Source organism: Python bivittatus, unplaced genomic scaffold, assembly GCF_059951505.1.
Source record: "Python bivittatus isolate LINGU-HERP-01145 unplaced genomic scaffold, Pbiv_v1 ctg000560_np1212, whole genome shotgun sequence".
Classification (NCBI taxonomy): domain Eukaryota; kingdom Metazoa; phylum Chordata; class Lepidosauria; order Squamata; family Pythonidae; genus Python; species Python bivittatus.
This window is the reverse complement of record NW_028277083.1, coordinates 7,363,610-7,391,453: the sequence shown is the minus strand read 5'-3', so window position 1 is coordinate 7,391,453 and position 27,844 is coordinate 7,363,610. Positions and strand designations below refer to the sequence as shown.

General features: G+C 43.8%; 1 protein-coding gene across 3 annotated transcripts; it reads right to left on the bottom strand.

The window, feature by feature from the left end:
* Window positions 1–740: 740 nt before the first annotated feature.
* On the bottom strand, window positions 741–27,384 carry SYT17 (synaptotagmin 17). Of its 3 annotated transcripts, XM_088148117.1 has the most exons (8): window positions 27,004–27,384; window positions 20,851–20,868; window positions 15,995–16,143; window positions 13,085–13,233; window positions 11,777–12,396; window positions 10,266–10,386; window positions 6,855–7,010; window positions 741–2,687 (listed from the first exon to the last, which is right to left on the bottom strand). In XM_088148117.1, the coding sequence occupies exons 1-8, from the start codon at window positions 27,016–27,018 to the stop codon at window positions 2,491–2,493; spliced, it is 1,425 nt and encodes a 474-aa protein (XP_088004243.1). In that variant the 5' UTR covers window positions 27,019–27,384; the 3' UTR covers window positions 741–2,490. The 3 variants fall into 3 exon arrangements, with proteins under 3 accessions (XP_088004243.1, XP_025026183.1, XP_025026182.1); XM_025170415.2 differs by lacking the exons at window positions 20,851–20,868; window positions 27,004–27,384 and adding an exon at window positions 19,835–20,828; XM_025170414.2 differs by lacking the exons at window positions 20,851–20,868; window positions 27,004–27,384 and having other exon boundaries at window positions 15,995–17,387.
* Window positions 27,385–27,844: the final 460 nt, after the last annotated feature.

Genomic DNA, 27,844 nt, shown 5'->3' with positions numbered 1-27,844 from the left:
AGGAGAAATGGAAGACTAGGGGAAAAGAATAAGATGGAAGGATCTTACGATAGGACGTGGTTGTCCCTCTGATCAAAAATGCAGCAAAACACTCAGCTGCAGATCCCACTTCAGGGGTGCCCATAGGATGGAGTCAAAAACAAGATGGGTCCACAACCATGCAACTGAAGGATTGCCTCTCTTTTTTATGCGCAAGTCTTCGTTCACATCATCATGGCCACCATCTTGACTTTTCGACCACGCAAATAACTTTGCAACCATGGGCAATGAGTCTCTCTCAGCCCTTCGGGGTTCCTCTTATCTCTGAGGGCGGCTGTGAGCTTATCAAACCAAAGATAGCCCTTGTTTTTCAAGAGGTGTACAAAAGATCGACACGCAGCTCTTTGTTGACACAAATAAACAGATCTTTATTTGCCCATAAATAGAACTCTGAAGAGAATACGTTGTGTGTGGCGAAGGGAGGGGTGTACAGAAGCGTCCGGTGGAGTTGACAGAAACTGAGGATCAGTTGCTAAACTGATTAGCCATTTTGAGAAGGGAGGAAATAGTATGCTTTGAAAATACACTAAAGACACAGAAGTCTCCTTGAGAGCTGCAGAAAGGACCAAAATCCCTCCATTGAGCCCTTCCAGGTACAATTTCCACAGTCTAAATACATTTTCTGGCCCAGCAAAATCACTTTCAGATGGCTTTAGGGGGGCTGAACAGAAATCACGTGGGACTATTTCAGCAAATGTTCAGTTTTTGTCTCCAGGGGTCTTAGTTCAGCACAACTGACAAGAGATTTGAATGCTAATACCAACATGTCACTAATGCCAACATTTTCCTAAAAACAAATTGCATTGCAGAAAAACCATACTGGTCATTTTAAAACTCCCATTCTGTGCTCACTCTACAGCATTCTTAAAAGAGCTTATCTCAATTCAAAACTACTCCGTTTCTAAAAGAAGAAAGGATGAGACTGCCCACTTCCTTTCCTCTAATATGGGTTCCTGTTTTAATAACATTATTATTTGCCAGCTCTTAAAATTGTTCAGATCCATTGACACTCTGTTAAACTTAAAACTTAAGCACTTAAAACTGATGCCATCCTGGCTGTTATTAAAAAGGTGTTTAAACACTGCAAAACCTTTTTCACAGTGGAATTCTCATTTTTAAATAAAAGGAAAGAATTATTTGTACAACTAAAGGGGCCACATAATCTCAGTATGTCTTTAATAGAATTTGAAAAAAAAATGATATCCAGAAAGGAACAATTATAGATTGATTTCAATAAATAAGAAGCAAAGCAACTTTGGTATCTCTCCAACATCCATTCCCCCCCGCCCCAATTTCTATAATTTTGACCATTTGCAGCCCAAGTCCACCTACGCACCACTTCCTAAAATTTAAGCCACTTTTCTATCGTTCCAGCATGTGGGTAGTCAAAAGCTGGTCATAAGCTGAAGCCCCAAAGTAGTTAATTGCACTGAAATCCAAAGATGGAAAAGATCAACTGACATGGGCTTTTGCATAAAAAGGAAACTCAAGTGCTATCTGTGCTCAAGTAGAATTGGCCCAGAGGTTCAAAAAAACAGATGGTCAAAAAATAAACATTTGTCCAGAATTCTTCACAGGGTTTCATTCCAGCTCACTCATGGCCATACATGTGTAGTCAAGATGCAGGTGTGAAATGTCAAGTCACAGACAGAATTCTTCCACTGCTTCATCACATTTTCCTGTCCTTCCTTCCTACCCATGGAGTCTCCTCCATGGAAGCCATGTGGCTCACCCATTCCAATCTCCTGCAGTGGTTCCGGCAGTTCAAAGTTGAGTGTGTTGCGGGATCCGTCAGATAAAATGTGGGACAAACAAGAGTGGGTGTGAGAACTTTGGCCTCCACTGCCCATCACCCACATGCACCATTTCAGACACAGAAGCACACATGATATTTTGTTAAGCTAGTACAAGAACAAAAGACGGGATTTAGACACAACAGATTTCGCCCTACACTCTACTGCTAAAATACTGTCATAGCTTCTAGCTGGTTTACCAGACATTCACCAAAGAGAGCACATGGGGGAATTAACATTGTCTAAGACAATGGATCATAGGAATGGAGAGTTATGGTGGAGCAATGGGGACAGAAAAACATCCATGTATCCCAGCATTTTCATGACTAATGGTCTGCCCTAGATGATAATGCCAGGTGGCAACCAAAGGAGGCCTTCAATCCATGGGCATCTCTCAGAATGCTCACACTTCCTTAACAGCAACAATAGCATCTTGGATAGGGATGCATCCACAAAGGCAAACTCTTCCATGGTTTGTGGTTAGTGAACCTGAGAAAACTAAAAGTGGGAGGTGGGACTTGAAGATGACCGAAACTCAGTGATCCATGGCAAACATTTAGCTGCCAAGGGTTGTTGATGGTCAATCCAAAGGCAATGAACTTGGACGGTGTGTATGTAGGGAACTGGTCTGACAGGCATCTGGAGAGGGGTTGATGGCTCACGTCACCTCCAGGGAAGCCGGCGAGACGCGGTCGCACTCGGCTCGCGAGCGGAGGCTGTGCCATTGCTCAATGGCGGTGCGGTGAGACGTGAGCATCCGTCGCCAGTGTTTCGATTCCGGGGAGCCCGTTGAATACTGGCCGATCACAATTCTCCCAATGAAGTCATTGCTGCTTTTCACATTGTGGCCATAGACTGAAGGAAAAACAAAGGTGGGGGGGTAGTGGGAAGAGAGAGAAAGACGGCTAAAAGCTGACAACACAACGCAAAAGCAGTCCGAACTCGGCAGGAAAGTTGCAGAATAGAAGTCCTGGGCAAGAGAGAAATAACTTTTGAAGACCAGAACCTCCGGATCAACTGGACGGTAATTGAAATCCGACATCAGAAAAGCCTTTAACAAAAAGACAGCGCAGGGTGGATCCTTTTTAGAGAAAGCATTTCCTTCAAACTTGTTAAAAAGGTATACATTAAGGGCCGTGGGCTGAGCGAAGGAAATCAGAGAATCTTTCACCAACATACAGCAAGCAAGCCATCTCCTTTCTGCAATACGTTATCCTGTTCACCTCTTCTTTTCCCCCCGCAGTGAGAGTCAGCATCCCACGGTCACAAAACATGTACAGTCATCACTGAAAGGCGGGGGGGGGGGGTGTCTGTGTGCGTGTGTGTATTCCATCTAGTGCCTTTTTCAAGCCCATTTGTGTCTGGATGCATCATTTGGGCCGTTTGAGGATCCACACTGGCAGAAGGAGTTCACTATCCATATCTGGGGGGAGACTAAAAGCTGTTAGAGGGGCTGAAATGGGGCAGAAAGCCCACCCACAGAAAAAAACACTCAATCATCACAAAATGGATTCTCCCATCCTCATTTTTTGCCCATCAGTTTAGGAACCTGTTGTGCATTTACAGCCGGCTTAGACACACAACGTCTAAATCCAGACCCTATGGTTTCTAACCATGCTTTAAGCTTAGAATGAGGGGCAAACCCAGCCAGCGGTGCTTGAAACGACAGCTCTACAAACCATGATGTTGAACCCATGCTGAACTATCATGTGGCTGGTTTAGTTTTGGCTTAGTACACGGCCTGAACTTCAACATGATTGTTGCCTGAGCCCAGAGGAGATGTTTGCAAATCTTGATTTATGGCTTCACCTGCTGTGCCAACACAATCAAGGCTTGTTCATTCAATAAAGCATAATTAAATAATTGCTTAGTCAATGCAGCCAGCTTCTCGCCTTCTTCGAAGGTGCATTGATTTTCAACTTTCAAGGCTAGGGCAGCTGACCCAGAGAAGCCGTACCTATGCCCAAACCGCAGAGACGTGACGCAAAATAAAACCAACGGCTATCCTCTTATAAATGCAAAAGAAATACATGGTGGAAGAGATCTGGAACAGCATCGCTGTTTTATTTTTTAAACAGCAAATGCTATTTTGACCATCCTTCATTTCCCAAATGCTGCCACGGGATGACTCATGCCTGCAATAATTATCAGCGTTTCTGATCTCCAGAAAGGAACCAGGCGCGGTGGAGGCTGCATGCTACAGTTACAAGAAAGCATTCATCGTTTGGCCATATTCGTGGAAAAGCTTTCTCGAAAAAAATCACATGGGATTATTAACGCAGCAGTCCAACAGCCTATATCCCAGCTGAAAAGGTTACTCCACAACATCTTCCTTCAACAAAGAACATTCTCCAAGTAGGACAATGTGGAGCTCAAGGTGGCAAAATGAGGTGTCAGACAGAACCCATTTTTTTTTGTTCCTATTTTATGAGCAATAAAAGGGAAAGGATTAGATCTCCACTGGTGAAAGGCCAAAACAGCAGGGGTTAGCTCAGCTTTCATCTCTGTCTCTCTACAAAGAGAATCAGGGAAATTCATTCTACCTCAATTTTACTAGTCATGGTTTAAAAGATCCAACCCTGGCTTAGCCTTATGTGTGAACACAGGCACTGACCATAAGAGCCCTGTTGGATGAGGCCATCAGCCCATCTAACCAAAACGTGGGCCCCACAATGGCCAATGGATGTATTTGAGAAGCTCATGGCCTGGACTGTCTGCTTCCATCATCTTTTTGCAGCACCAACACTGAGCGCCTTCTGTTTCAAGAGGCAGGAAGCAACCATCAAAATAAGAGCTACTGATCACCAGAGTCTCCAAGAATCTGGCCAGGCCCATCTACAAACCATCCAATTGGCTGCCATATGACTACAACTGCTGGCAAGGAATTCTACAGTTTAACTATGCGCTATGCACAAGCGGATTTCCTTCTGTCAGTTCTGAATCTATCTGCTCCTTGGAAGGAAACAAAGAACAATGAGAAAACTCCTAAACTAAATCAGAACTCTAGGAGAATCCTGGGATCAGATTTTTCCCCTTTTGGGACTCCCTTGTCTTCAATCATGCTAGCTGGGAATCATGGGAAGTGCAGTTTCAGCAGCTGGAGAAGTTGGAAGATGTTCTGATTTAAGCTTGAGTTAAAGCCACTGATAGCCTGATGCTCCATGAACCTCTCCAAATTCAATTCCAATTTAACTATGTGTCATTTGTACATTAACCCCAAAGAGTGAAGAAATAAGTCATTTTGGTCAAGGGGGAAAAAAACCAGATATTTTGTTCACCTGAGTAACAGTTTTTCAACCTGATGCATTGCTAGAATACTGCAGGGTAATTCGGTGAAAATAACATACAATTTTGAGAACCCTAGAATGGTGTGTGGTTCTGTGGCTGTAGTCAGTGGTGCAGTTGCCGAATCAGAAACCTGCGTGCATAAAAATGCACACACATGTACACACACCCATATTTCAGAATCTGTGGACCAGAAAAAAATAATGTGTGTTTCTTCTCATTGTTAGATTAGCTTCTTCTGTGTAGCATGTACTCACGTTTTTTTCATCTTACATGAACGTAGATCTAAACAGAGACACACAGCAGGACTAGGTAAACAGACATCTGCTTTATCTGTCATAAAAATTAGGCCTCTTCTGTTGCAGCACCAAACTTTTTATTCTGTTCTCAGAAAGGTTTGCCCAGGGACAATCATGCTTCCTTTCCATGATCAGCTAGAAACTTTTCTATTGACACATCTGGAGCACATGTAAAGCTCTTTGAATGTGGATAATGTCAAGCTCTTGATTTTTTTTAATCCAGTTGTTGCCTTTGTAATACCTATTCCTTATAAAAACATCCCCCACTTTGCTCTAATGGTGCTGGGATATTGGCCCACCAGCTACCTAACATCTCTTCCTAAAGGTCTTCTTTTCAGAAGGTTTTCACGGGACTTTAATAATTCCTTGTTTGCCTACAGGAATTGCCAGCCCATGCTTGTGATCTAAAACTCATCTACATCCCCCAAATCGAAAAAGCTTGTGTGTCTTTCCACAGCCAAGACAAACGTAGAAGTATGACTTGATCATCCGTTGGAATGATACTGGAAAACAACCAAAATTTACAGGAATGTCCATAATTCACCAGGGTGGAAGTAAAAACTTCAGAACTTGGAAGTTGGAAGGCAAGTTAGAAACAGAAGGCAAGCTTTGGTGTTTTCACCAATAAAACCAAAACTAAAAGCCAGCCCTGCTCCATAGCTTGGTTAGCAATTACCACCTAAGTTTAAAGATTGAATTAATCTCTTTCAACCTAAGGGGCAGTATTTGTACTGAAAGGCAAGAGGCCACCAACTCGGCTTGCCAGAGAACCACCCCACTTTCTGGCCGGCTTCAAATGCAAATATAAGGCTTATTCCTAAGTCCTCTTCCATAAATGGTGAGGAGCAGTTAAATCCACTGTCTTATGTTTCCAACATTCAGGAAACAATTAGCCCTCATCCATAGCTCCCTGCACCTGCGTTCCTGCATTACTAAGGAGAATTTCTGCAATACTCTGAATTTCTGTAGCTAACACAGCATCACCAAGAATCCTTGGGATGCTGCTGTGCTTGGAGGCAGGGAGGGAAGTTGCTTAAGGTTCATTGGAGATAAAGACACCTGTGCCCAGAGCAAGCCTGTGTGCCTGGCTGGACTCATTTGTGGCTTCCTTTTGGGCTCCCCACCACAGTAGCACCCACCCACAAAAAACTAGGGCAATAATGGTTGGATTCTTGAAATGAAAAGATCCTCCCAATTCATCTGGGAACAGATTTCTTTACAACGATGCATCGTTTAGAAGTATCTTCTAAAAAGAGCCATTTCCTCTTGATTACTCCATGTGCTATCTAAAAATCAATCTTGGAGCCTGCTTTTTATTATATGCCAATATCTGCATATTTAATTGATCTGCTGATTGAAAGGCACTGAAATTCAGTCACCTCCAATCTCCTTAATTGCTTTACAAGAAAAACACACTGGAAAGACCCTGGTAACCTACCTGTGAAAACCAGGCTAGTATTTTCAAGTTCTTCTTGTGCAACCTTGAAGCTGAAGGACTCATTGTAGAAGGGGTCAATGGTGGCCTTCATGCAAGAAGTCTTCTTTGTTTTTGCCAATTTCAACCCATGAACAAGCTGGATCTTCACAAAAGGATCTGAATAGAAAACACAAACAATTCCAGCTTTGCAAGTGAATAGTTCCATTCATGCATCAGATTAAGCCATGCATTGTTTTAACCACAGTTCATTGAACAAGCCAAAATCAGTCAGAGTGAATTTTGCAGATGAACAGTCATGGCTTGCTTGGCTAGTTCCTGGTTTTTTATCCTCTTTTTTAGCTGTTTTCACTTTGCATCATTATAATTTGCTGAAAGGCTTAGATGCACAAAATTAAAACAAACCAGGAAACTACAAAATATGTGCTCCGCTCACATGTCATGCTAAGCCACAATTCCAAACAGAAAACCAATAAGAAATCATGGCTTTAAGAGGTGCATTATCATCCTAAAGCCAATCATGGTTTACTCATTACCTTCTATTCAAATATCGCACTAAACTGACATACAAGCCACATTAGGCCTTAGCACAATGTATGAATCTAGGCAACATTGTTTAACTGGTCATTGTTCTGGACTATAACTCTTATCATCCTTGATCTCCAGCTACACTGTTTGGAATGGGTGTTCATGACCAAGAAGACTTGGAGAGATCTAGTTTTCCCAATCCAGCTTCAGAGCAATACCTGAAGATAGATCTAGATTGAAGAACTTCTCCTCAACTTCTCCATCATCCTCTAGGATGAGTTGTAAGTCTTCTCCAACATGGAATGCTCCAGGTCTATTGGACTACTCTTCACAGAATACCTAGCCAGTCTGGGATGTACCATCCCACAAAGCTGGAAAGCCCAAGGTTGAAGAAGGAATGTATAGAAGGGTTGTGGGTTTTTTTGCTTTTCACACAAAGGTTTGCAAGAGCTGTGTACAAACAACCACTTGAAAAACTCTAATCTATCTGTGGAAAGGAAAACGCTGGGGATTTTTGAGAGAGTTCCTTGGGGGGAAAGCAACATCCAACTGTTTCTCAAGGGTATGGGTCAAGTTTTAAGAAATGTTAAACATATTTCTTATGACGTAGGGATGAAGTTGATTCCCCGGGAATCTTGTTCCATTTTATTGGTCTCTTCAAAGACTGTATAAAAGGATGGATATCGTTTTTTTGTGTTGGTGCTATAAGAAATCTGAAGGCTTCCTGACTCACATGATTTGGTCTGTTCCTTTACAGCTATTTTTTGGTTTCAAGCCATAACATATGTTATAGAACCTTGGGGGAAAACATAACAGTTAAAGCTGTAAAAGTGATGCTGAGTTATATTCCAAAAGTATGGAACTTGACATTTTATGAACAACTCTGGCTGTGTCTAGAGAATTATCCTATGTAGGTGGAAAGAAATCGACACGCCAGATGTTAAAGAGTGAATTCAAGAGATGTGTTCTTTATCCATTTTTAAAAGGTTTTTAAGATTGTACAAATGAGAAAATGGAGCACAACATTCCTAGGTTTATAATCTAGATTTAATTATATGTTAAAAGGTTGAGTTAGATCTATATTAATATACTATATATATACTTTTTTCTCTCTCTCCCCATTTTAATCATTATATATTTTTCTGATTATGTTATTATCGTTATATTATTTTCATCTTTGTTCAATATACCCTATAATAAAAATTAAACATAATGATAGTAATGCAGGCTTTTAAGCAACAGAGGGAGAAAAAACCGCACATCTTGTTCAAGGTCAGAACTTCTCATCTCCAATGGCAGAAAAATTCCTTATGACTGAAAATGCTGGGGGTTTTTTTTCATGGCCATTGGCAACCTAGCCATTCCTTTTCTGTCCCAATGGAGACAATGGTGACTGTCCCTTGTCCACAGCAAAAGAAATGGAAAATATGCAGAGAAAGATCTGCCAAGGGGCCTTTTTTTCCTGAAGGGAGGGGAAAAGAAACAGCCTAGACCTGTTTTCAGAAAGAGAAGGATCTTCTGAGAAATGGGGATTGGGAAGATGCCCCGCTGTTTCAATTTTTGAAATGACAAATGAGCCACAGCTATTGTTGAGCACTAGAGGTCAAAATGTGCTGTTTCCTTTCGAGCAGACCTTGGGAAGGGAGAGATGAATGCCTTGCTCTCTTTGGGAGAAAACAAGCGCGCTTCAGGGGAAAGGACTGAGCAGGAAATAATTTTGTGGCTGAAGGAAATAGTCAAGGAGGCTGTCTCGAGTAGACATGTCCACTGTGCCAACTCAACCTTGAGAACAAGGCACCAAGAAGGCAATGTGGTGCACTGAAGCCTGGAATGGAGCAGAAGGATTCTACTCCTCCAGAGCTGACTCATCCTAACCCTAATGTCCACCTGATGGAGCCCTTTCAGGATGAAAGTCATGGAGAACTGAGAGACCCAGAAGAACTAATTAAGTCACTTGTCCTCCATTTCTCCTCCAATACAGTTCATCCACTAAAGAGATCTAGGCCATGTTCCCTCTAACCAAACCCAAACCTCTTTTCTTTACGTTGTTGTCATCTCTTCCACAGCCCAGGTGTGAGACAGACTGAAATTATCCTTAGCTCTGCTGGTGTTAAAATAGTGCTTTCTCCTTTATTCCAATAATGTTGAAAGGGTAGATTCAAAGTTGGAAAAATCAGTTAGGCTTGGCAACCCATTACCTTGGAGGGAAGGCAGGAACTGGGAATGGAAGCTACAGGAGCATGATGGGGATCAGGAAGGGGAAGAGCAAATGTCATGCCAAAATTGTTTTTTGAGGTCTCCAAGATGGGTGGACAGCGGTCAATATTTGTTTATTATTTAGTCTCTTTATTCTATGTGCATACCTCCAAATCAAAAAGACTCACAGTGGTTTATAGCAATCCAATAAAATATACAGAAAATCCATGGTAAACATCATCAAAATCAAAACTGTAGGATAATAATAATAATGAGATGGATGGATGGATGGATGGATGGATGGATGGATGGATGGATGGATGGATATGCTTTTGAGTCGGTCTTGACTCCTGATGACTGCCTGGACAAGTCCCTGCAGTTTTCTTGGCAAGATTTTTGGAAGTGGCTTGCCCTGGCCTTCTTCCTAGGGCTGAGACAGGCTCAAGGTCACCCAGCTGGTTTCATGCCCAAGGCAGGACTAGAATGGATGGTCTGATTTCTAGCCAGGTGCCTTAACCATGACACCAAACTGGCTCTCAGTAATAATAGTAGGGGGAAAAGACTATAACCAGTGTTTTATATATATGTGCTGGGAAAAATGTTTGACAATGTTGGTCCACATGCTCCAAGCCTGATAACATTGAAGAACGAACACACACACACACACACACACACACACACACACCCTACCTGAACCTTGGCTCATATCAGTCTGAAGTAACTGTTTTGCTCTAATAATGTCGACGTTCAGTCTTCCCGCACTGGGAAGGTAGTTTAAGGAGAGCAAGAGTTCTCCCAGTTCAACTTCATTCTGCAACAGAAAAGGGCCAGATGAATCAAATACTGTAAAAATGATTCTTGCAGTGTCAATGCAAGCTACATGCATCTCTGAAATTGCCTGGGACTGACGGGGGAAGGAAGCAAAACCAAAGCCCAAAAACCCAACCACCACCGACAACATTTTTACACTGTTATATCGTGCAAAAGGGAGCAGACCTTCCTCAACACCAACGGGATGTTGTTAGGGAAAAAAATGAAAAAACCCATGATCTTTTTTTCTGCTGTATTTTGTTATGAAAATACTCCCTTGTTTCATTATGGATCCCTCAAATCTCTCTTTGCATTTGGTTTGGACATGTTGCTCTTTGAAAGCATAATAGTTTTGGGGGGGCATCAGTTGTAGAACTCACTTCAGCATTCTTTCTTCCTGGTCCCTGAAGTGCCTCCAACCTTACAGTATATATGGCTCCCTCAGGAAATTGAAGGATGGGAGCCATTAGCTTGGGGATGCTATCTGAATTCCCCACAATGCCCCAGAAGAAGGTGATCCTGGGGAAAACATGGTGGCCATCAGCATCGCCATCAAAAGCTCTCCTGCCATTCCTGAAAACAGGTAAACCCTGATGCCAGCATGCAAATGGATTTGAGAAAATAAGGATGGCGGTGGGATTTAGCTGACTCAAGCAAGTGAAACAAGTTGAATTTTGACACTGATGAAACGCCATTATCATTTAACAATACCTCGAATAATGCAACCAACAGTGAGGACAGACAGTAAACATTTGTGAGAGGTTGTTAAGAGTTCTCATTCTTGATTCAGATTGGCGTAGCCACCCTATGAGCCTAAAGTACTCTAAGGCATATAAGGCTATTGCAATCTGTTTGCTTTTGTGTGGACCCAACCCATTTGGCTGCTCAACCATGGCTGTTAATCAGATTGTTGCAATGATTACTATGACTGGTTTAAAATGCACAGCTTTAAAAAAAGGCATGGTTTTCTGCATGCATGAACCTGGCTACAGAGATGGAGCTATGCTGATGTTCTAAGAAGAACATTTGAGTGTATCAAGACCACAGTGAAGTCATATGTCTTCTACTGTGCACGTCAACAACCAAGAGGTGATCAAATCACTGTGTAGTTGCTTTCCTGGTTCCCCTGTCATTTGAATGAATCACAAATAGTTGGGTTCACACAAGACACCACGCCATGATTTACAATCACAGTAGCTGAACTCACACATCACGCTAAGCCCGATCCAACCAACTAGATTATAGTTTAATGCAATATATGACCCCAACTAGAGTCGGGAGGAGAAAGTGTAAACAACTTGAGGCCAAAAAGACATAAGAAATATCATTGCAACTGAGACATTAAATCAAAACAAAGCAACTGAAAACAACACATGGAAACCACAAATTACCTGAGAACTTGGAACCAGAGCTTTCCACCAATGGCCACCCTTCACAAGGTCCACATCACTCAACGGCATGGACGCTTTCCCAATGACACAATGGCGTGAAAATTTGTCAAAATCCACAATTGTCAAGAGCAGAGTCCTTCTCTGGGCTTCCAAAAATGGGATATCAAACATATATCTCTCTTCAAAGACGGGGTTTTGGGTTTTGCGTTTGACTCCTGTCTGCTTGGAGTTCTTCTGGTCTGGAAGGAGACAGATCTTCACATATGGATTTGAATGGGCCATATCTTGCCTGGAGCCATCATAGGAGATGGGGAGAGGCAGGTCCTTGGCCTCAATGACCCGAACAATGAGATAGTTGTGCAAGAGATCATACTGAGTGCTAAAATGCAGCATCCCCAGCTGGTACTTGGCTAAGATCTCCTCATCGGTCAAGGAATCCATGTCATCACTATTTGAGTCAAGGGAATACAGTCTTGGCTCAAATTTCCTAAAATAGTCATCTGGGGTGTAAGTTTTCCTCAGGATGCTTGGCTGGACAATTTCCTTTTTGGAGCCTAGAATTCCAAACTCAATGGGCTTAATATCAACGAGTGGAGAACTTGGCCTCCTCAACTCTAGACCTGTATGAGAGGAATGAAGAACCACGGTCAAAAAATGGCGCAAAGTGTGCAGCTTTAAAAAGAGAAAGATGCTCTAGGGTTGAGTTGAACTCCTGGGGAATTGCCGGGACACATCCATGTAGTTTTGTTGGCCTGATAAAGAAGGGGAAGAATGTATTTTTTTTTTCTTCCAGAATGTATATAAATATTTTTTCTTCCAGAATCTGTGTGTTTATGTATGTATGTTTGTGCGTGTATCTCTGTGTGTGTGAGAGAGAAAGTGTGATTTAATAAAACACGGACAGTCATGGGAGAAAGTGAGAAGAACATGGAGGAGAGATTGCAGAGTACATTCATTTCTCAAGCTTCTAAGTCTGTGTTCACACAACGTATTTAATCTGGTTATTGAATTATCTATATTTGCATAACTCATTGAATGATAAGTGGGCTGGATTCATATGACACAAGACCATAAAAATCAAACCCAAGTTCGCCCAAGTCAAACTGAGCTAGCTGTGGCACTGCCTATCCTTTGGGTTTTCACCTGTCCTGGTTAAATGTGTGCTGGAAACACAGCCAGGTTCTTAAAGAGACCCTGATCTATCAGGATAGTTAAGCTCCTCCTCGACTTCCATCAAGCTCCACCAATCCTGTCAGCCATCATGGCATTCAAGTGTTGGCCAATCATTCTGAGCAAGAGCCAACTTACTAGAAATTCGTCTTGTAAGGCTATAAGTGGAATGGGAGGTATCAGTGGACAACCGTCTTCTGTCCAGTGAAACATCCTGAGGGGTTGGTGGTGGTTCACTCGTTGGGTTATCTGAGTTGCCATCTTTGTCATCACTTCGATTGCTTATCCTGTTGGAAAGAACAACTCTTGGAATCATCCAGGGAAGATCTTCATCCCTCATTTTCTTCACCAGTACTTTTCCCTATGAGCAAGAAAGTGCCTGGACTTTGGGGGAAAATTCAAACCTTTTTTTGACCTCATGAACGCATTGATGATAGATTATGGATGGAGAGCAAAAAATACATGAGAGACAGTAGATGATGAGACAATAGACCCTAGACCACTATTTCTCAACCTTGGCAACTTTAAGATACGTGGAATTCAACTCCCAGAATTCCCCAGCCAACATGCTGGGGAACTTTAAGGTATGAGTTGAAGTCCACGCCCCTTAAAATTCCCCAGCATGCTAGCTGGGGAATTCTGGGAGTTGGAGTCCACACATCTTAAATTTGCCAAGGTTGAGAAACGCTGCCCTAGACAATATCACATGTCAGTAGAATGTTCATCTGTCTTTTCCACCTGAATCTTTTTGCTCGGACCGTAGGCAAGGCAAAGAGAAGGGAAAATTGCAAATTACATTGAGGGAACCTTCATCCCTGGAATTTGAGAAGACAACACCACGCCAATGACTTTCCCCAAGAACACCTAGTGGAAGAGCCCTGACTGCGTTCACACTTTCTGGACCCCAGGGGTTTTTATCCACACCTCAGCCCTATTTGCAAGCATGACCACTAACACGTTTAGGAAAGGAGCAGACACCACATACAGTCTCTCTGGCCAGACTCGCAACACTCTTTAGGCTTAATGTGGCCACCCCATGCTAAGAAGATATACAAGTCTGAAAAGGAGAAAGCTAAAAAAGGAAAGATTTCAAAGAAGAATTAGGGGGGGAAAAAACTAATGGCAAACAGAAGGCAAGCCAAACAGCAAATGCTTTTTCCCCCCTTCTACCAAGCAACTGCTGCTGCTAATTTGCAAGTCTTTTCAACATCTCTGATCCCTTTCGAAAAGCTGCTGGCTTTGCTTAACAAGGGCAACCGCGGAGAAGAAGAATAGAGCTCCGCTTCCAGTTTCATCTCACAGAATACAAGGCATTTCTTCTTTTAAAAAATAATAATAATGGGTATGTCATTTATCTTATGATCTACAACACCTCAGAGCCCCCACAGCTCTTTCCCCAAAGAAATAAAAGCAACCAGAAAAAAAGGTGGTGTGAAAGCACATATTAAAGAGGGAATAAAGAAAGGGGTCCCTACCATACGTGTTAAGTCAGCATAATTGGATTTGCTACTATGAGACAGACAAGTTTGTCAGCCCTCATATGGTACAATAATTTAAAAAGCACAGTGCTCTTCTTCTCTGACCTGAAATTATGCTTAACAGCTCCAATCTGACTCTGGCTCCAAATATATATTTATAAAGGAAGGATACCCTGCTTGTGAACAGCACAAAGCTATTAAAAAATAGATTGCTGGAAGTTCAAGCATAACACAGAGGAAAGGCCGGGGGTTTATTTCATGGAATGAATTCACTTCCTGGGCTAAGCCATGGTTTATTTTAACTATGGCTTCTTGAGTGAATCCCAATGTTCATCCCTAGGCCATAGTGCATTTTGATTTTTGCTAAAAGGAACCCCACCATTGTAGTTGTAAACCATGGTTATAGTCTAGTGCAAAGCATAAACTAGCATACCTTGGCTTATTTCAACAAACCACTGTTAACCAAAACTGTAGTTTAGGATGCTGCCTGAGAACCCAATCAGTATGTGTAGTAAAACAGTGCAGTTTTTCTAGCATTCAGCACAATATGACTTTTCCTTGTAAGTACCCCAGCTTGACCTGAGTTAATTTTTGGGTGGGGGATTATGTAGTATTTCTAAAAGGACTTTAGAATACGCATGGTGTGCTAGCTGGTTTCAAGCATTTATAATGTCCTGATTCGGCACAATTGCACAGAGAGTGTTCATGTTAATTGAGCACTCAAAGATAAATTTGGTTTTTATCAGGGAACTGAAGCCACCACAATTAGCTAATGGGGCAGACCACTTCTCATCAAGGGGCAACGTGAAGCTATAAACTCTTCTGAACATCAGAGATGGATTGTGCAAGCTCAGACTCGAAACGGACCCTATCACTTGAAAGTTTCCATGGGTAAAAAAAGTTCAGTGCCTGATTATTTTATTGTAGCCAACAGTGGGGAAAATCCTGTTCTAAAAAGCTCTTCTCAAAGTTCTTTCTCTGGCAACCACGTCTCTTAGGAAATTTGCAAGAGAAATCGATGAATGGAAGAAATGGAGATTATAAAGTGGAGGAGCATAACCTCAAATCCTGGAGCTGCATAGAGCCCTCAAAGCCTTGACGTGGCCTTCAGAGCCCTCAAAACCTTGTCCCAAATTGCAATATTTAACCACATGACTGGAGAATAATCATACTAGCTTCAACTGAATGTAATTAAATGTCAAGGGAAATGAGACAAATGTTAATTTCAGCCTTTCTAGAACCACGAGAAAATAAAGGAGCACAGGCTCCCTCTGGTCCCTCAAAACCCTAGTCTGGTCCTTTGCCTGAAAAAGGTGCCCACCCATTATAATTCAGTCAATATTTGTATAATCTTGAAAGACAAAGCCAATATTTGTAAGTCTTTCTTGTGCGGCGTTACATCGTTCACAGTATTAGCACAATTCATTCCGTAAAGCACAAACCGCGGGGAAGAAAAAGAAAACAAGCTGTCCAGGGGGAGGAGAAATTTCCCATCTGATCACCAACGCCAGAAGATTCAAGAAGCTATCCTTCAGATAAATGCGGCCCTCCAGAACGCTTCCAAACTTACAACCAGGGAGGGGTTTGTGCTGGAAAAGGCCCCAGGATCTCCACTTCATCTTCATTGGACTGGCAACAGCTGCACTCGTAACATTTCTGACAACAATTCCGACATGTCCATCTGCACAGCAAGAGATCCGAGATTCTAGACAACAGGCCCTGAGGCCGTTGGAAACCAGAAAGCAGAGTTACAACCAGCTGATGGCAAGCAAGGATAAACAGTTGTAATTTAACATGCAGATCCCAGGAGGTTTTCAGCTCCGTGGCTTTTTTACATCTTTGCAACCACAGATCTGGATCTATGCTTAGTCTGCTTTGCTCAACTTGGAAGCTTCTGGATATTGAGGGACTGTGGGCCATCAAGTCATTTTCAACTCCTAGTGACCATATAGATAGATTTTTTCCATGATTTCTGGATATATTGGACATCAAATCCTATCATCCATGAAAACTGGGAATTATGAGAGCTGATGTCCAAAACATCCAAGTGGAGGGAGACAGATATGAAAGCCATAATATGTTTCTTTTTTGGCTTACGGTGACCACTCCGGTTCCTAAACCATGGCTTATGGGTCAGCATGACCCCAGCCTCTATGGCTCAGCCAAACCATGGCTAAAAATTCATGGTTTAGCACTATGTTTGTTCAAGCAAACTTTGTCCAAGTGCAGACAACATGCTAAACCATATACTAGCATTTAAAACCTACAAGGGTTGGTTTCAGACAAGACATTAAGTCAAAATCAAGCAGACCATGTTATAGGTTAGCATGATATGAAAACCTAGGTTGGCAGTTGAGCGGACAGACCATTATGTGAGAGGAAGGGGGGACAGGAAGATCGCATGCCCAGGACTCTTCACTTACTGGTCCTGTGACATCAAACTATGGTCCAGCTAACCCATATTTAGAAAGGACAAACCCCAAAAAACACGGGCAGAAAAGATTGTCCCACCTTTATTAATAAATCTTGTGAATGTAAACAGAAGGGTCCTGGGGAAACCTAATTTTATTTTTTCTAAATCTTATTATTTTTCTCCAGGCATTCAAACCTAAACAGTAAGTTATAGAATTTGAATTACACACACAAATGTATGTAACACTTTGATAGCCTTTACACATTTATGGCTTTATACAAAAGCTTGTTTTAATGCCTTTATGTTTGGGATTTGCATCTGGAGAAGATGGGGAAAAGACAACTTGGAACAGGGCCTGTTAAGATAAAGAGGCAATGCCTGGAGGAACATCAAATACCAACTGGGATTCTGGTGGAAATGTGAGCAGACACAGAGATGATTCATTTGGAGGGAAATGGGTTTAGAACCTCCTTCCCCAATCATGTACAGTCAGGTCCAGAAATATTGGGACATCGACACAATTCTAACATCTTTGGCTCTATACACCACCACAATGGATTTGGAATGAAACAAACACAATGTGCCTTAACTGCAGACTGTCAGCTTTAATTTGAGGGTATGTACATCCAACTCAGGTGAATGGTGTAGGAATTACAACAGTTTGCATATGTGCCTCCCACTTGTTAAGGGACCAAAAGTAATGGGACAATTGGCTTCTCAGCTGTTCCATGGCCAGGCGTGTGATATTCCCTCAGTACCCCAATTACAATGTGCAGATAAAAGGCCCAGAGTTCATTTCAAGTGTGCTATTTGCATTTGGAATCTGTTGCTGTCAACTCTCAAGATAAGATCCAAAGAGCTGTCACTATCAGTGAAGCAAGCCATCATTAGGCTGAAGAAACAAAACAAACCCATCAGAGAGATAGCAAGAACATTAGGCGTGGCCAAAACAACTGCTTGGAACATTCTCAAAAAGAAGGAATGCACCGGTGAGCTCAGCAACACCAAAAGACCCGAGAGACAACGGAAAACAACTGTGGTGGATGACCGAAGAATCCTTTCCCTGGTGAAGAAAACACCTTTCACAACAGTTGGCCAGATCAAGAACACTCTCCAGGAGGTAGGTGTATGTGTGTCAAAGTCAACAATCAAAAGAAGACTTCACCAGAGTGAATACAGAGGGTTCACCACAAGATGTAAACCATTGGTGAGCCTCAAAAACAGGAAGGCCAGATTAGAGTTTGCCAAACGACATCTAAAAAAGCCTTCACAGTTCTGGAACAACATCCTATGGACAGATGAGAACAAGATCAACTTGTACCAGAGTGATGGGAAGAGAAGAGTATGGAGAAGGAAAGGAACTGCTCATGATCCTAAGCATACCACCTCATCAGTGAAGCATGGTGGTGGTAGTGTCATGGCGTGGGCATGTATGGCTGCCAATGGAACTGGTTCTCTTGTATTTATTGATGATGTGACTGACGACAAAAGCAGCAGGATGAATTCTGCAGTGTTTCGGGCAATATTATCTGCTCACATTCAGCCAAATGCTGCAGAACTCATTGGACGGCGCTTCACAGTACAGATGGACAATGACCCAAAGCATACTGCAAAAGCAACCAAAGAGTTTTTGAAGGGACAGAAGTGGAATGTTATGCAATGGCCAAGTCAATCAGCTGACCTGAATCCCATTGAGCATGCATTTCACTTGCTGAAGACAAAACTGAAGGGAAAATGCCCCAAGAACAAGCAGGAACTGAAGACAGTTGCAGTAGAGGCCTGGCAGAGCATCACCAGGGATGAAACCCAGCGTCTGGTGATGTCTATGTGTTCCAGGCTTCAGGCTGTGATTGACTGCAATGGATTTGCAACCAAGTATTAAAAAGGGAAAGTTTGATTTATGATTATTATTCTGTCCCATTACTTTTGGTCCCTTAACAAGTGGGAGGCACATATGCAAACTGTTGTAATTCCTACACCGTTCACCTGAGTTGGATGTACATACCCTCAAATTAAAGCTGACAGTCTGCAGTTAAAGCACATTGTGTTTGTTTCATTCCAAATCCATTGTGGTGGTGTATAGAGCCAAAGATGTTAGAATTGTGTCGATGTCCCAATATTTCTGGACCTGACTGTACCTTCTAAAAGGAGTCGGAAGACAATCTTCATGATAACACAGTTGCTGCCATAGTGGTTGGAGAAACTAAGATTTAGCAACTCAGTGACCCAAACCACTGGTTCATCCAGAACAGGATTGTCAAATGGTAGCAATTGCCAATTTCAAGCAGGAATGGTCTCATCTCTCTCTTTTGAGATAACCCCTGCCAGGGATCAAATCGTCTCTTTGCAAAAACAGGTGTTCTGTCACTGAACTACAGCTTCCCAACCCATCTGGAAGGTCCCACATCAGGGATAACAGACTCTTTCTTAGTAACCCCAGTGATGGTCTGCAAAATTCTTCTGAAAAGATTTGGACATTCAAACCCTATCTACACAGCACTGTTAGGAAAGTAAGAGCAACAGCATTAAAAGCTAGAGTGGTCTGTACTTTTATTATTAAATATATATTATACCCCACTTCCTATACAACAGCATCTCAGAGTAATTGCTAAAGACTGGACCTTAAGTTTTCCCGTAAGCTTGCACTCTTGTAAAACTGTAACGCACAAGGCAAAATGTTTTCAGGTGCCAAGCCTCGAAGAATGGAAGATGTAGAAGAGGAATAAAGGTTCATAAATAACAAATCCTAATTAAACGGGGGAGATTCCAAAGTTTATACCCAAAGGAGAAGCCTACTTTGTTTCCATTGTACTAACCAACTCAGTAAATTATATACCAAGCTGGAAGAGTCTCAATATTTTATTGTAAGCTGAATTTAAGCCTTGCTGTACATTTTTATAATCCATAGTCTTTTGAGGAACAGAGCGAGCATTCAAAAAAGAGGAAAGCTTTAATGCTTTGAAAAACAATATAAGACATGCAAGTGGATCAGATTACCTGGTAAAGGTCAACCATTTCTGGACTTTTCAAGCAAGGACGACAGCAGCATAGAAGTAGGACACATGCATCATGCATCAAGAAATGGAAAAGCAAAAAATGAAGTCCAAGTTCCAGGGAAGCAAATCAAAATCGGCCAAACTGAAGCCAACAATGGAGGAGTTGACAGTGGAGCAGAACCTTGGACAGCTCCAGGAAGACCCAAGATGGAGCCCTGTAGGAGCAACTGAGATGTTGCTTCAGCAACAGACACACGAAGGTAGAATTTTAAATAGGGCTGCTGTTGGGGCTCCATTCGGGTAACTAGCTTTGCCAGCCGAAAAGAAACCTTGTCAATGAAAAGGATGTTGCTCATTTCAACAGCCTTTGGCGTCCACAAGATTGAGGACATGGCAAACTTCTGGAGTTTGAAGGCAGAGGAGGGCAATACATCTCAGACAGAAATCAAATCTTTATTACAGTCAAAGACCAGCATACATGTCGGGCATAAAGGATTCTATTGTGGCAAAGAAGAAGAGCAGTTGGATCAGGTGTCCAATGCTTTACTGTAGCAGGGAATAATCTGCCGATACAAAGACGAACCTCTGCTTTATTGACAGAATCATTTCCAGGTTATAATATGTTCGCATCTTCAGCGGGCAAAGCTGCAGTTGTAGGTCAAAGAGACTGTCCAAGCAGAGCAACTGGGGATTCCAAATTCTCTCCCAAAACATGAGGACTAGAAATTTTCTAGACCAGTAACAGCTAGCATACGGAATTATCTGCAGCCAAGACAGCTAAAATCAGCCAGCCACAGATAATTTGGGCAAATGTTTGTTTGGGTTTTCCTCGTTGGAGGAGGAGGAGGAGGAGGAGGAGGAGGAGGAGGAGAAAAACACCTTGCTGTTTAGCCATAATACACCAAGGTGTATTTTACCCACAAAATTTTACATCAGAAAGCAAGGCGAGCGGACGAAAAAACATGACCGTCTCGTTCTGTGTGTCAGGAGAAAGGATGACTCATCTGATTAACTCACCTCATTTATTGGTTCCAACTGTCCTTTTAGATATCCATGATGAAGCAAAGAGAGAGAAAATGAAAAAGACAAGACCAGTTTAGCAAAGCTTTAATGATTTTCCCCACCTGCAAGACAAATACATACAGCGGGCCTTAGCTTTCATTTCCAGCAGGGGAAAAAAATGCTATTTTGAGCTCTTCCTATGAAAGATCTGGTAAGAAAGTGCAGGTAAGAAAGATCTCCAGGAGGGGTATTCAATTGCTATTGTAAGTTTCCTCAATTGCTTACTATTTTTGTCCCTTTGCAGGAAGAAAAACCCCACCTCTTTTTATAATCCTAAACCTCCCTCTGTATTAGTCACTCTTAAATGTGAATGGCCCCCATCCCAAATGGGCTGTTATGCTCAACAAATAATAAATAAATCACACCTTTACAAAGATACTGCGGTTTGCAAAATGTGGGTTAGGGCTTAGTATATCCAGTGAACCTCTAATTCTGGCTTGTTTAACAAAGCATGGTTAAATCAAAACCTGGCCTAGCACAGGCTGTGAACCCAACCAAGGTGTTTAGGCTTCCTATAGAAGGTTTGGTACGAAAACCATATTTGGGCCTTGAATAGTGCTTGAGATGGGAGAGCAGAAAACAGACTTATCAACACAATAGCAGTAAGGAGACATCATACCTCAGTTCACACATCAAAGTAATCAGGGCTTTTTAATGCAGACACATATTCACACAGCACACACTTTCTTCTCACTGCATCCTATCTCGATGTAATTTTTTTCTCCACTGAAGTCAATAGCCCAGCATTAGGATTGCGGGGGGGAGGTCTCTACTGGAATACTGGAATAATCCTTGCCATTATGTTTTAATGGATTAATTTTGCTGCCTTGAATGAAAAACATTGATCTAACAAATCATTTCAAATCCTAAATGATACTTCAGATGGGGACGACAGCAACTGCCCCTCCCTTTAAAAAGATGCTGAAGCCACAGGCTGTATCATGATAGCTTGCCAAATAAACTACAACAGCCTAGGTTTGTACAACGTGCTCAGCCGCTAATCATCCTTACAAGCCATAACGCATGAGCTCACCTAAAGTACTGAGCCCAAACCACATGAAGTCCATCATGAGGAGCAAGAAATATTTCTCTATGGGAAAACGGCAAACGCGAGTCTGCATGCCCGCACATAAACTCACGGCTGATTCATATACGATGTGCCTATCTAATTAGACTTTTGATTGCCTGCATGCTCCAGAACTCTAAAAGCATAAATTGGGGTCTTCAGGACTGGAGCAAGGCTTCCTAATGTAGGACAAGCAGTGGTTCTATAAGGGAAAAAATATAAATACTGAAGTAAGATGTGTGTGATACAATAACATCTGATTTTATTGTATCACACACATCTTATTACAGTATATATTTTTATTGAAATGTAATGAATTATTGAAAATTATATATTATTATTGAAAATTTAATTCCACTATGGAGATGGTCTTTGCCCATTTAGTTATTCAGTTTACATTGAATATTGCTGAATGCTCCCACCAACCCCAAAAGACAGAGACAAAGACTTAGCTGCTATTAACCACTTAGCAGTCATCGTTTTCAGAACTCCTATCAAACCACAGATGTGCTAACCATAGCTTGGAAAGCAAACCATGCATTTTCATCCTGGTTTGTTTGCTTGGTGATGGCCACTCTTGCCTTAGATAATGTCCCACAATGATTGTAGGGTTCAGGACCAGGAGGACAGTATCATGAAGGATGTGAATCAAGAGAATGACCACCATCACTTGCAGGAGAAATGAAAAGGGCGGGGAAGGTCATGCTAAAATGATCTCTGCTAACGGGAACTTGTCCTCAACAGATCTAGCCCAGGAGTAAAATACCTGTTTGGCACGCAGGAAGCTCCGAGTTCAATCCCTGCATCTCTAAGAAGAGTGGAGAAAATGCCAGCCTGAAATTCCAGCCAGCTGCTGATAGCTAGTGTTAGCAACATAAGACTGACTGTTCTACAGTTCTGACACGATAGAAGACTGGTTCTTATTTTTTACACAGGCAGAAGACCCCATATCTAAACCCAACATTTTCCAGGAATGGCTGGAAATTTCAGCCTGAAATCCTGGCGTGGAATCAGTCCGAGGAATATGGAATTGAATGGGCCATAAAAACCACGTTTTCAGTAGGTCTGAATATGGGATTAAAGCCAGGAGGGTTTGAGTTTGAGGGTGATTTTAATCTGTTCATTTTGTTTTAATATGTTTGTGTGTGAGTTACATTTCACATTGATAAAAGGGCAGGTATCATGGAACAGACTGCCTCGTTTAAAAGAAAAGAAAAAAAGCTATGCTTCCAGTCCTCTGCAGGAAAAATCAGAAAGAATCCAACAGGAGTTTCAAGGCCCTAAACTGCCTATATATAGGCACCTCCTTTGAAAGGAGGCTCCTTGCTGGAATTCTTTTTGCAACCGTAACTTTCCTTCGAATACATTTTGTGAACCAGAGCTCTTAAATTGGATTTCCTGTCTCCAGTCTAGACTGCCAAGAAGTCTATCCATATAAACGATTGAACAGCTCATATAAAACAACCTGAGCCACTGAGGAAGCGTGGCAAAGAAAAAGACTGTTCAAACAATTCCCAGGTAACTTAGTCTGGTGGGTATCCTGGAAACCCGGGGAAGAGCTTGAAGACCCATCTTTTTGGTGCTCCAACATTGCATCTGGAGTTCTGCCTCTCATAAAATGACTGCAGGCTTCAGGCACCCAGCAAGGGTAATAAACATAAAAAAGTCAATTTACAGCCTTACTTATACGGTGGTTAGTTTCTGGTGCCAGCATAAATTGCTCTGGAAAATATATTCCTGATTCTAAAGATGTCTGGTTGCAATGGGATCCTCTGAACCTCTTTAGAAGGACTTGCTTCTAACTCTATGCAATTGAGCCTTTGCCCCAAAAACAGCCTTGGAGAACAGTTCTGGGTCTTCTATGCCTTTCTGAAACTGACCAGCTCCGTGATTTCCTGGGACTTTCAGGCACATAAAATAGCAGTTCAGGGGCCACACACGGGTCCTCTCATGCAACTGACCATTTCTAAACACCAATACTTTGCTCAGACTTGCACAATGCCCCAAGCCAAAATGTGGGTTTGCAGAGAGATCCTCAGACTTTGCAATAACCCCACCCCCACCCCCAAAATGATAAAATAATACTACAGTATAAGCAGAGCACTCCTTCCTCTTCAATAAACAAAGCAAATGATTTCACTGAGGTTAAGACTGGGCAAGAAATAACTACATCCTTTACTTTTAATCATTCCATTTTAATCAAAACATCACAGGGGTTCTCAAACTTTGTGGCACCGTAAAGGTCCCTGCAGGCAAATTGAGCTGTCCAAACTTGCACAAACAGGAAGCGAAGCCTGGAGTGAATTCTGATAACACTCTTTTTTTGCAGCTCTAGTACATATTAGCCTAACTACTGATGCTTATAAACAGGGTTCACAACCATGGTCAACACCCCATGGTTGAACAAACCATGGCTTAACATGAAACTCCAGCCATTCTTTTCCACCACACCCCATCATTGTATTCATCAATTGCTACTTTTATGGCTTCCTCTGTGTTAAATTTAAGTTAGCAACCTCCTTGGGTTATATACCTGTCCTTCTGCCCGGAAAAATGCCATGAAATTCATTTTGCAATTCCAAAATCATATAACACCCAGGCCAACAAGTCTGAAATGTCAATCTTGCTTTTCTTTTAAAGGTTTTCCATGAGTCACATTGGGAGTTTTTAAGAGAACAAGCCATGAGAAGTTCGAGTATCTAATACCTTCATATTTTTTACCCTTTAATGCCCAAGACTGCACCACCTCTTTTTGCTGTCTAAATTACACACTGGTTGGGCTTATACATTGCATTTAAGAAATGCCCATCACGTTTTACTTTAATTTTATGTTCTGGCTTCGTGGGTTTACACTAGGGTTTGTAAATGATGGTTTACACGGTTTTGGCTTAGTGAAAAAATCTAAAGAATGATGGCGCAGGTTGCCAGAAGACCAGTGGGCCCCAGTGGTGAGAATCTCAGATTGACATTTGAGGGATCCAGATTCAGCTGGAACCAGATAAAAGACACTTTGGGCTTCCAGGAGGTGCTTGATCTGTTCATTAGAATTCCGAGATCCACCGATCAGATCCAGGTGCAAATTTTTACACATGGCCTTAAATGACAGCTTGTTCTGAAAAAGCCAGAATCAATGGGGATCACGCATCACCCTGATCCATGATCTACAACCCTTAGTGACTGGGTTTGCATGAGACGCTAAACCAAAACCAAGCCGCATTGTGGCTTAGCAGCCTTAACACACCAGCGCTGAGTTAGCACACACTCCTTTTACACAAGCATTCACTCCTGTGGATCTCATTTGCTCTTCCCCTAAGGAGGGGAATTATTGGTTGGGTGTGCACAGACTAATTCCCAAAGTACCCCACCCCATTTTTGCCAAGTGTATTGTACCAACCATAGCCTGTGGTTCATTTTCCATGTTGTGCACCCAGAAAAGTGTGTTAATGCAGTCAATTATTATTTACTTAACCCTGGGCCAATTAACCATCGACTGTGCCACGTCATGCTTAAACAAGGTCTCAGAAACCCTTCCCAAATCCCGTGAAGTAGATGAGCAGCCCATAATCTATCTTCTGCTCACTCTCTGCATTAGCCAGTCTCTCTTCTTTCAGCATGATCTACCTCACAGGACTGTTGTGAGGACAAAATAAGGAAATCATGCATGCTGCCTTGAGGGGAAGTGTATTACAAACCAACAATGCCCCTAGACCAGTGTTGTCCAAACTTGGCCACTTTAAGATGAGTGGACTTCAACTCCCAGAATTCCCCAGCCAGCATGGCTGGCTGGGGAATTCTGGGAGTTGAAGTCCACTCATCTTAAAGTGGCCAAGTTTGGACAACACTGCCTTAGACAAATTAAGCTGCTGAGGGGGTAGACTTCTAGCGGCCTCTGTCCGTGTTAGATGAGGATGATGGGAATTGAAATCCAATACATCTCAAACTTTTCTCTGGAGTAGCAAGAATGGGGGGTGAAGAAGCTTGGGGGTTCTTTGTCCTTGTTACCTACATTCACCTTCCCTCCTTTTCTTTTCCCGATCTGGCAGCCCCATCTCAAAATTAGGATCCAGATGCTTTTTCTATTATTCGAACTCCATATCCTTTGGCATCCGATTGCCCCTCCACCCCCTATATTACTTAATATTATTCTAACCGACAACCTCCGGGGTCTCTAGAACGAACACCTCTATTTGACCAGGGAGAGCTGGGCCGGAGGGACCCAAAATAAGACCAGATCAGGTCTATCCAAGAAGAGAGGATTTTCGGAAAGCAGCTTTAGCGAAAGAAACGTGCCAGCCCAGCTAGGCACTTGGCCTCCGGGTGCAGTGTTTGCGTTTCCCATCTCTCCCTCCCTCCCTTTGCCGGGCTTCACACAACCTGCGTGCCGGCCCTTCCCGCCCTCACATCTATCTGCGGGGCACTCCCGCCCGCGCCCCCGGCGTTAGCAGGCAAGCCCACTCCCATCTGCCCAGGAAAGGCTGGGAAAGGCAGCCCGCGCCGCCGCGCATTTGCACGCATCCGCTCCCAGAGGGGCTGCCCTGCCTCCCCACGCCCGCTTGTGCAGCCTAATTGCAGCGGGCCCCCCTTCCGCCCCCCCCCCGGAGCCCGCTGTGCACGCCGCGCTTCCGTGCCCCTCCGAGCGCCGCGAACCCGAGCGGGCGGCGGCGAAGGGGCCGAGGCGGCCGGGGGCTGGGCGAGGGGGAAGCGCTCGGCCGCCAGACGAGGGGAGAGGGGAAGCTGGCGCGGAGGGACCGGCAGCCGCCCGCGCTGGGGCCGAGGAAAGGGGGGACTTTCCGACCCACGCTACAGGTTGCATGTTCGTCCCCGTCGGAGGAAACTCCGGAGCAGCTCCGAAACTCCAGCTCGGCTGCCTCAAGTTTCCTGGGGGGAGAAGTCGCCCTTTTCGCAGCGCCGGGGATGCTGGGCTCGGGGACCCAGCGCGCCTGCATCGGCCCGCTTCGCCGCCCTGCTCGGCCCCCCGCAAAGGCGGCCGGGGGCTCTCGGCCCCCTCCCCGCCCGCCTCCCCCCCGGCCGCCCAGCCCTACCTGTATGTACGCCATCTTCCTCGGGCGCTCACTTTAGCCCCCTCGCAGCCTAAGCATGGCGCCTGCCCTCCACAATAGCACTCCGTCCGACGTGCTTCGCTTGCTCAATGAGGACTGACGGAATGACCAGCCCGCTCGACTCGCGCCTGGGCTCCTCCGCCGCGGCCCGTCGCCCCGCGGGGCTGGGATGGCCGAGCGGGCAGGCTGGGCTGGAGGAGAAGGACCCGCCGCCCGTGCGGCTGGCTGGCTTGCCTGGCATCGCAGCTGCCCCTCCCTCCGCCCCCTCGGTCATCCCCCCCTTGACCAGCCAGGTGGGGGGGGGGATCACTCCTGGCAGAGAGGAAAGCGGCCGGTCAGGCGAAAATGCCGCAGGCGAGCAGCGAGGGAGGGGTCTGCCCTGCCTCCAGCCGTTTTGAATCAGCTGCCACCGCCAAAGGGCCCGCCTTAGCGAGTCAGCTGTTGTGCCGGGGGGTCTTCCTCCCTTTCTCGGACCTCCAGGGGGCGCAGGGGAGCCCCCCGCAGGCGCAACTGGACTCCCCGTGCCGCGGACAGGCCGGCAGGGGGCGCTCGGATGAACCTAGAGCAGTGTTTCTCAAGCTCCGCCACTTTCAGGTGGGGGCACTTCAACTCCCAGAATTCCCCAGCCGGGGAATTCTGGGAGTTGAAGTGCCCCCACCTGAAAGTGGCGGAGCTTGAGAAACACAGACTTAGATGTTCCTGGGAGGGAGGAGGGGGGTCTGTTGGGCTCTGCCCGCATTCCTCTTCCTGCAAAGTGCCAGCTGGGCATTCTGGGCATTGCCATCTTAAGCAGCCTGTTGAAGGAAGTAGGGATGGGGTCAGC

What these genes read in the sequence shown, in the direction of transcription:
- SYT17 (XM_025170414.2), bottom strand. Translation starts at nt 16,413, where the DNA reads ATGTCCAATATATCCAGAAATCATGGAAAAAATCTATCTATATGGTCA. An exon ending in CTCTGGTTCCAAGTTCTCAG is followed by an intron (nt 10,387 to 11,776) that starts GTAATTTGTGGT and finishes TTTCTGTTGCAG; the next exon opens with AATGAAGTTGAACTGGGAGA. An exon ending in TACTAGCCTGGTTTTCACAG is followed by an intron (nt 2,688 to 6,854) that starts GTAGGTTACCAG and finishes TTTTTCCTTCAG; the next exon opens with TCTATGGCCACAATGTGAAA.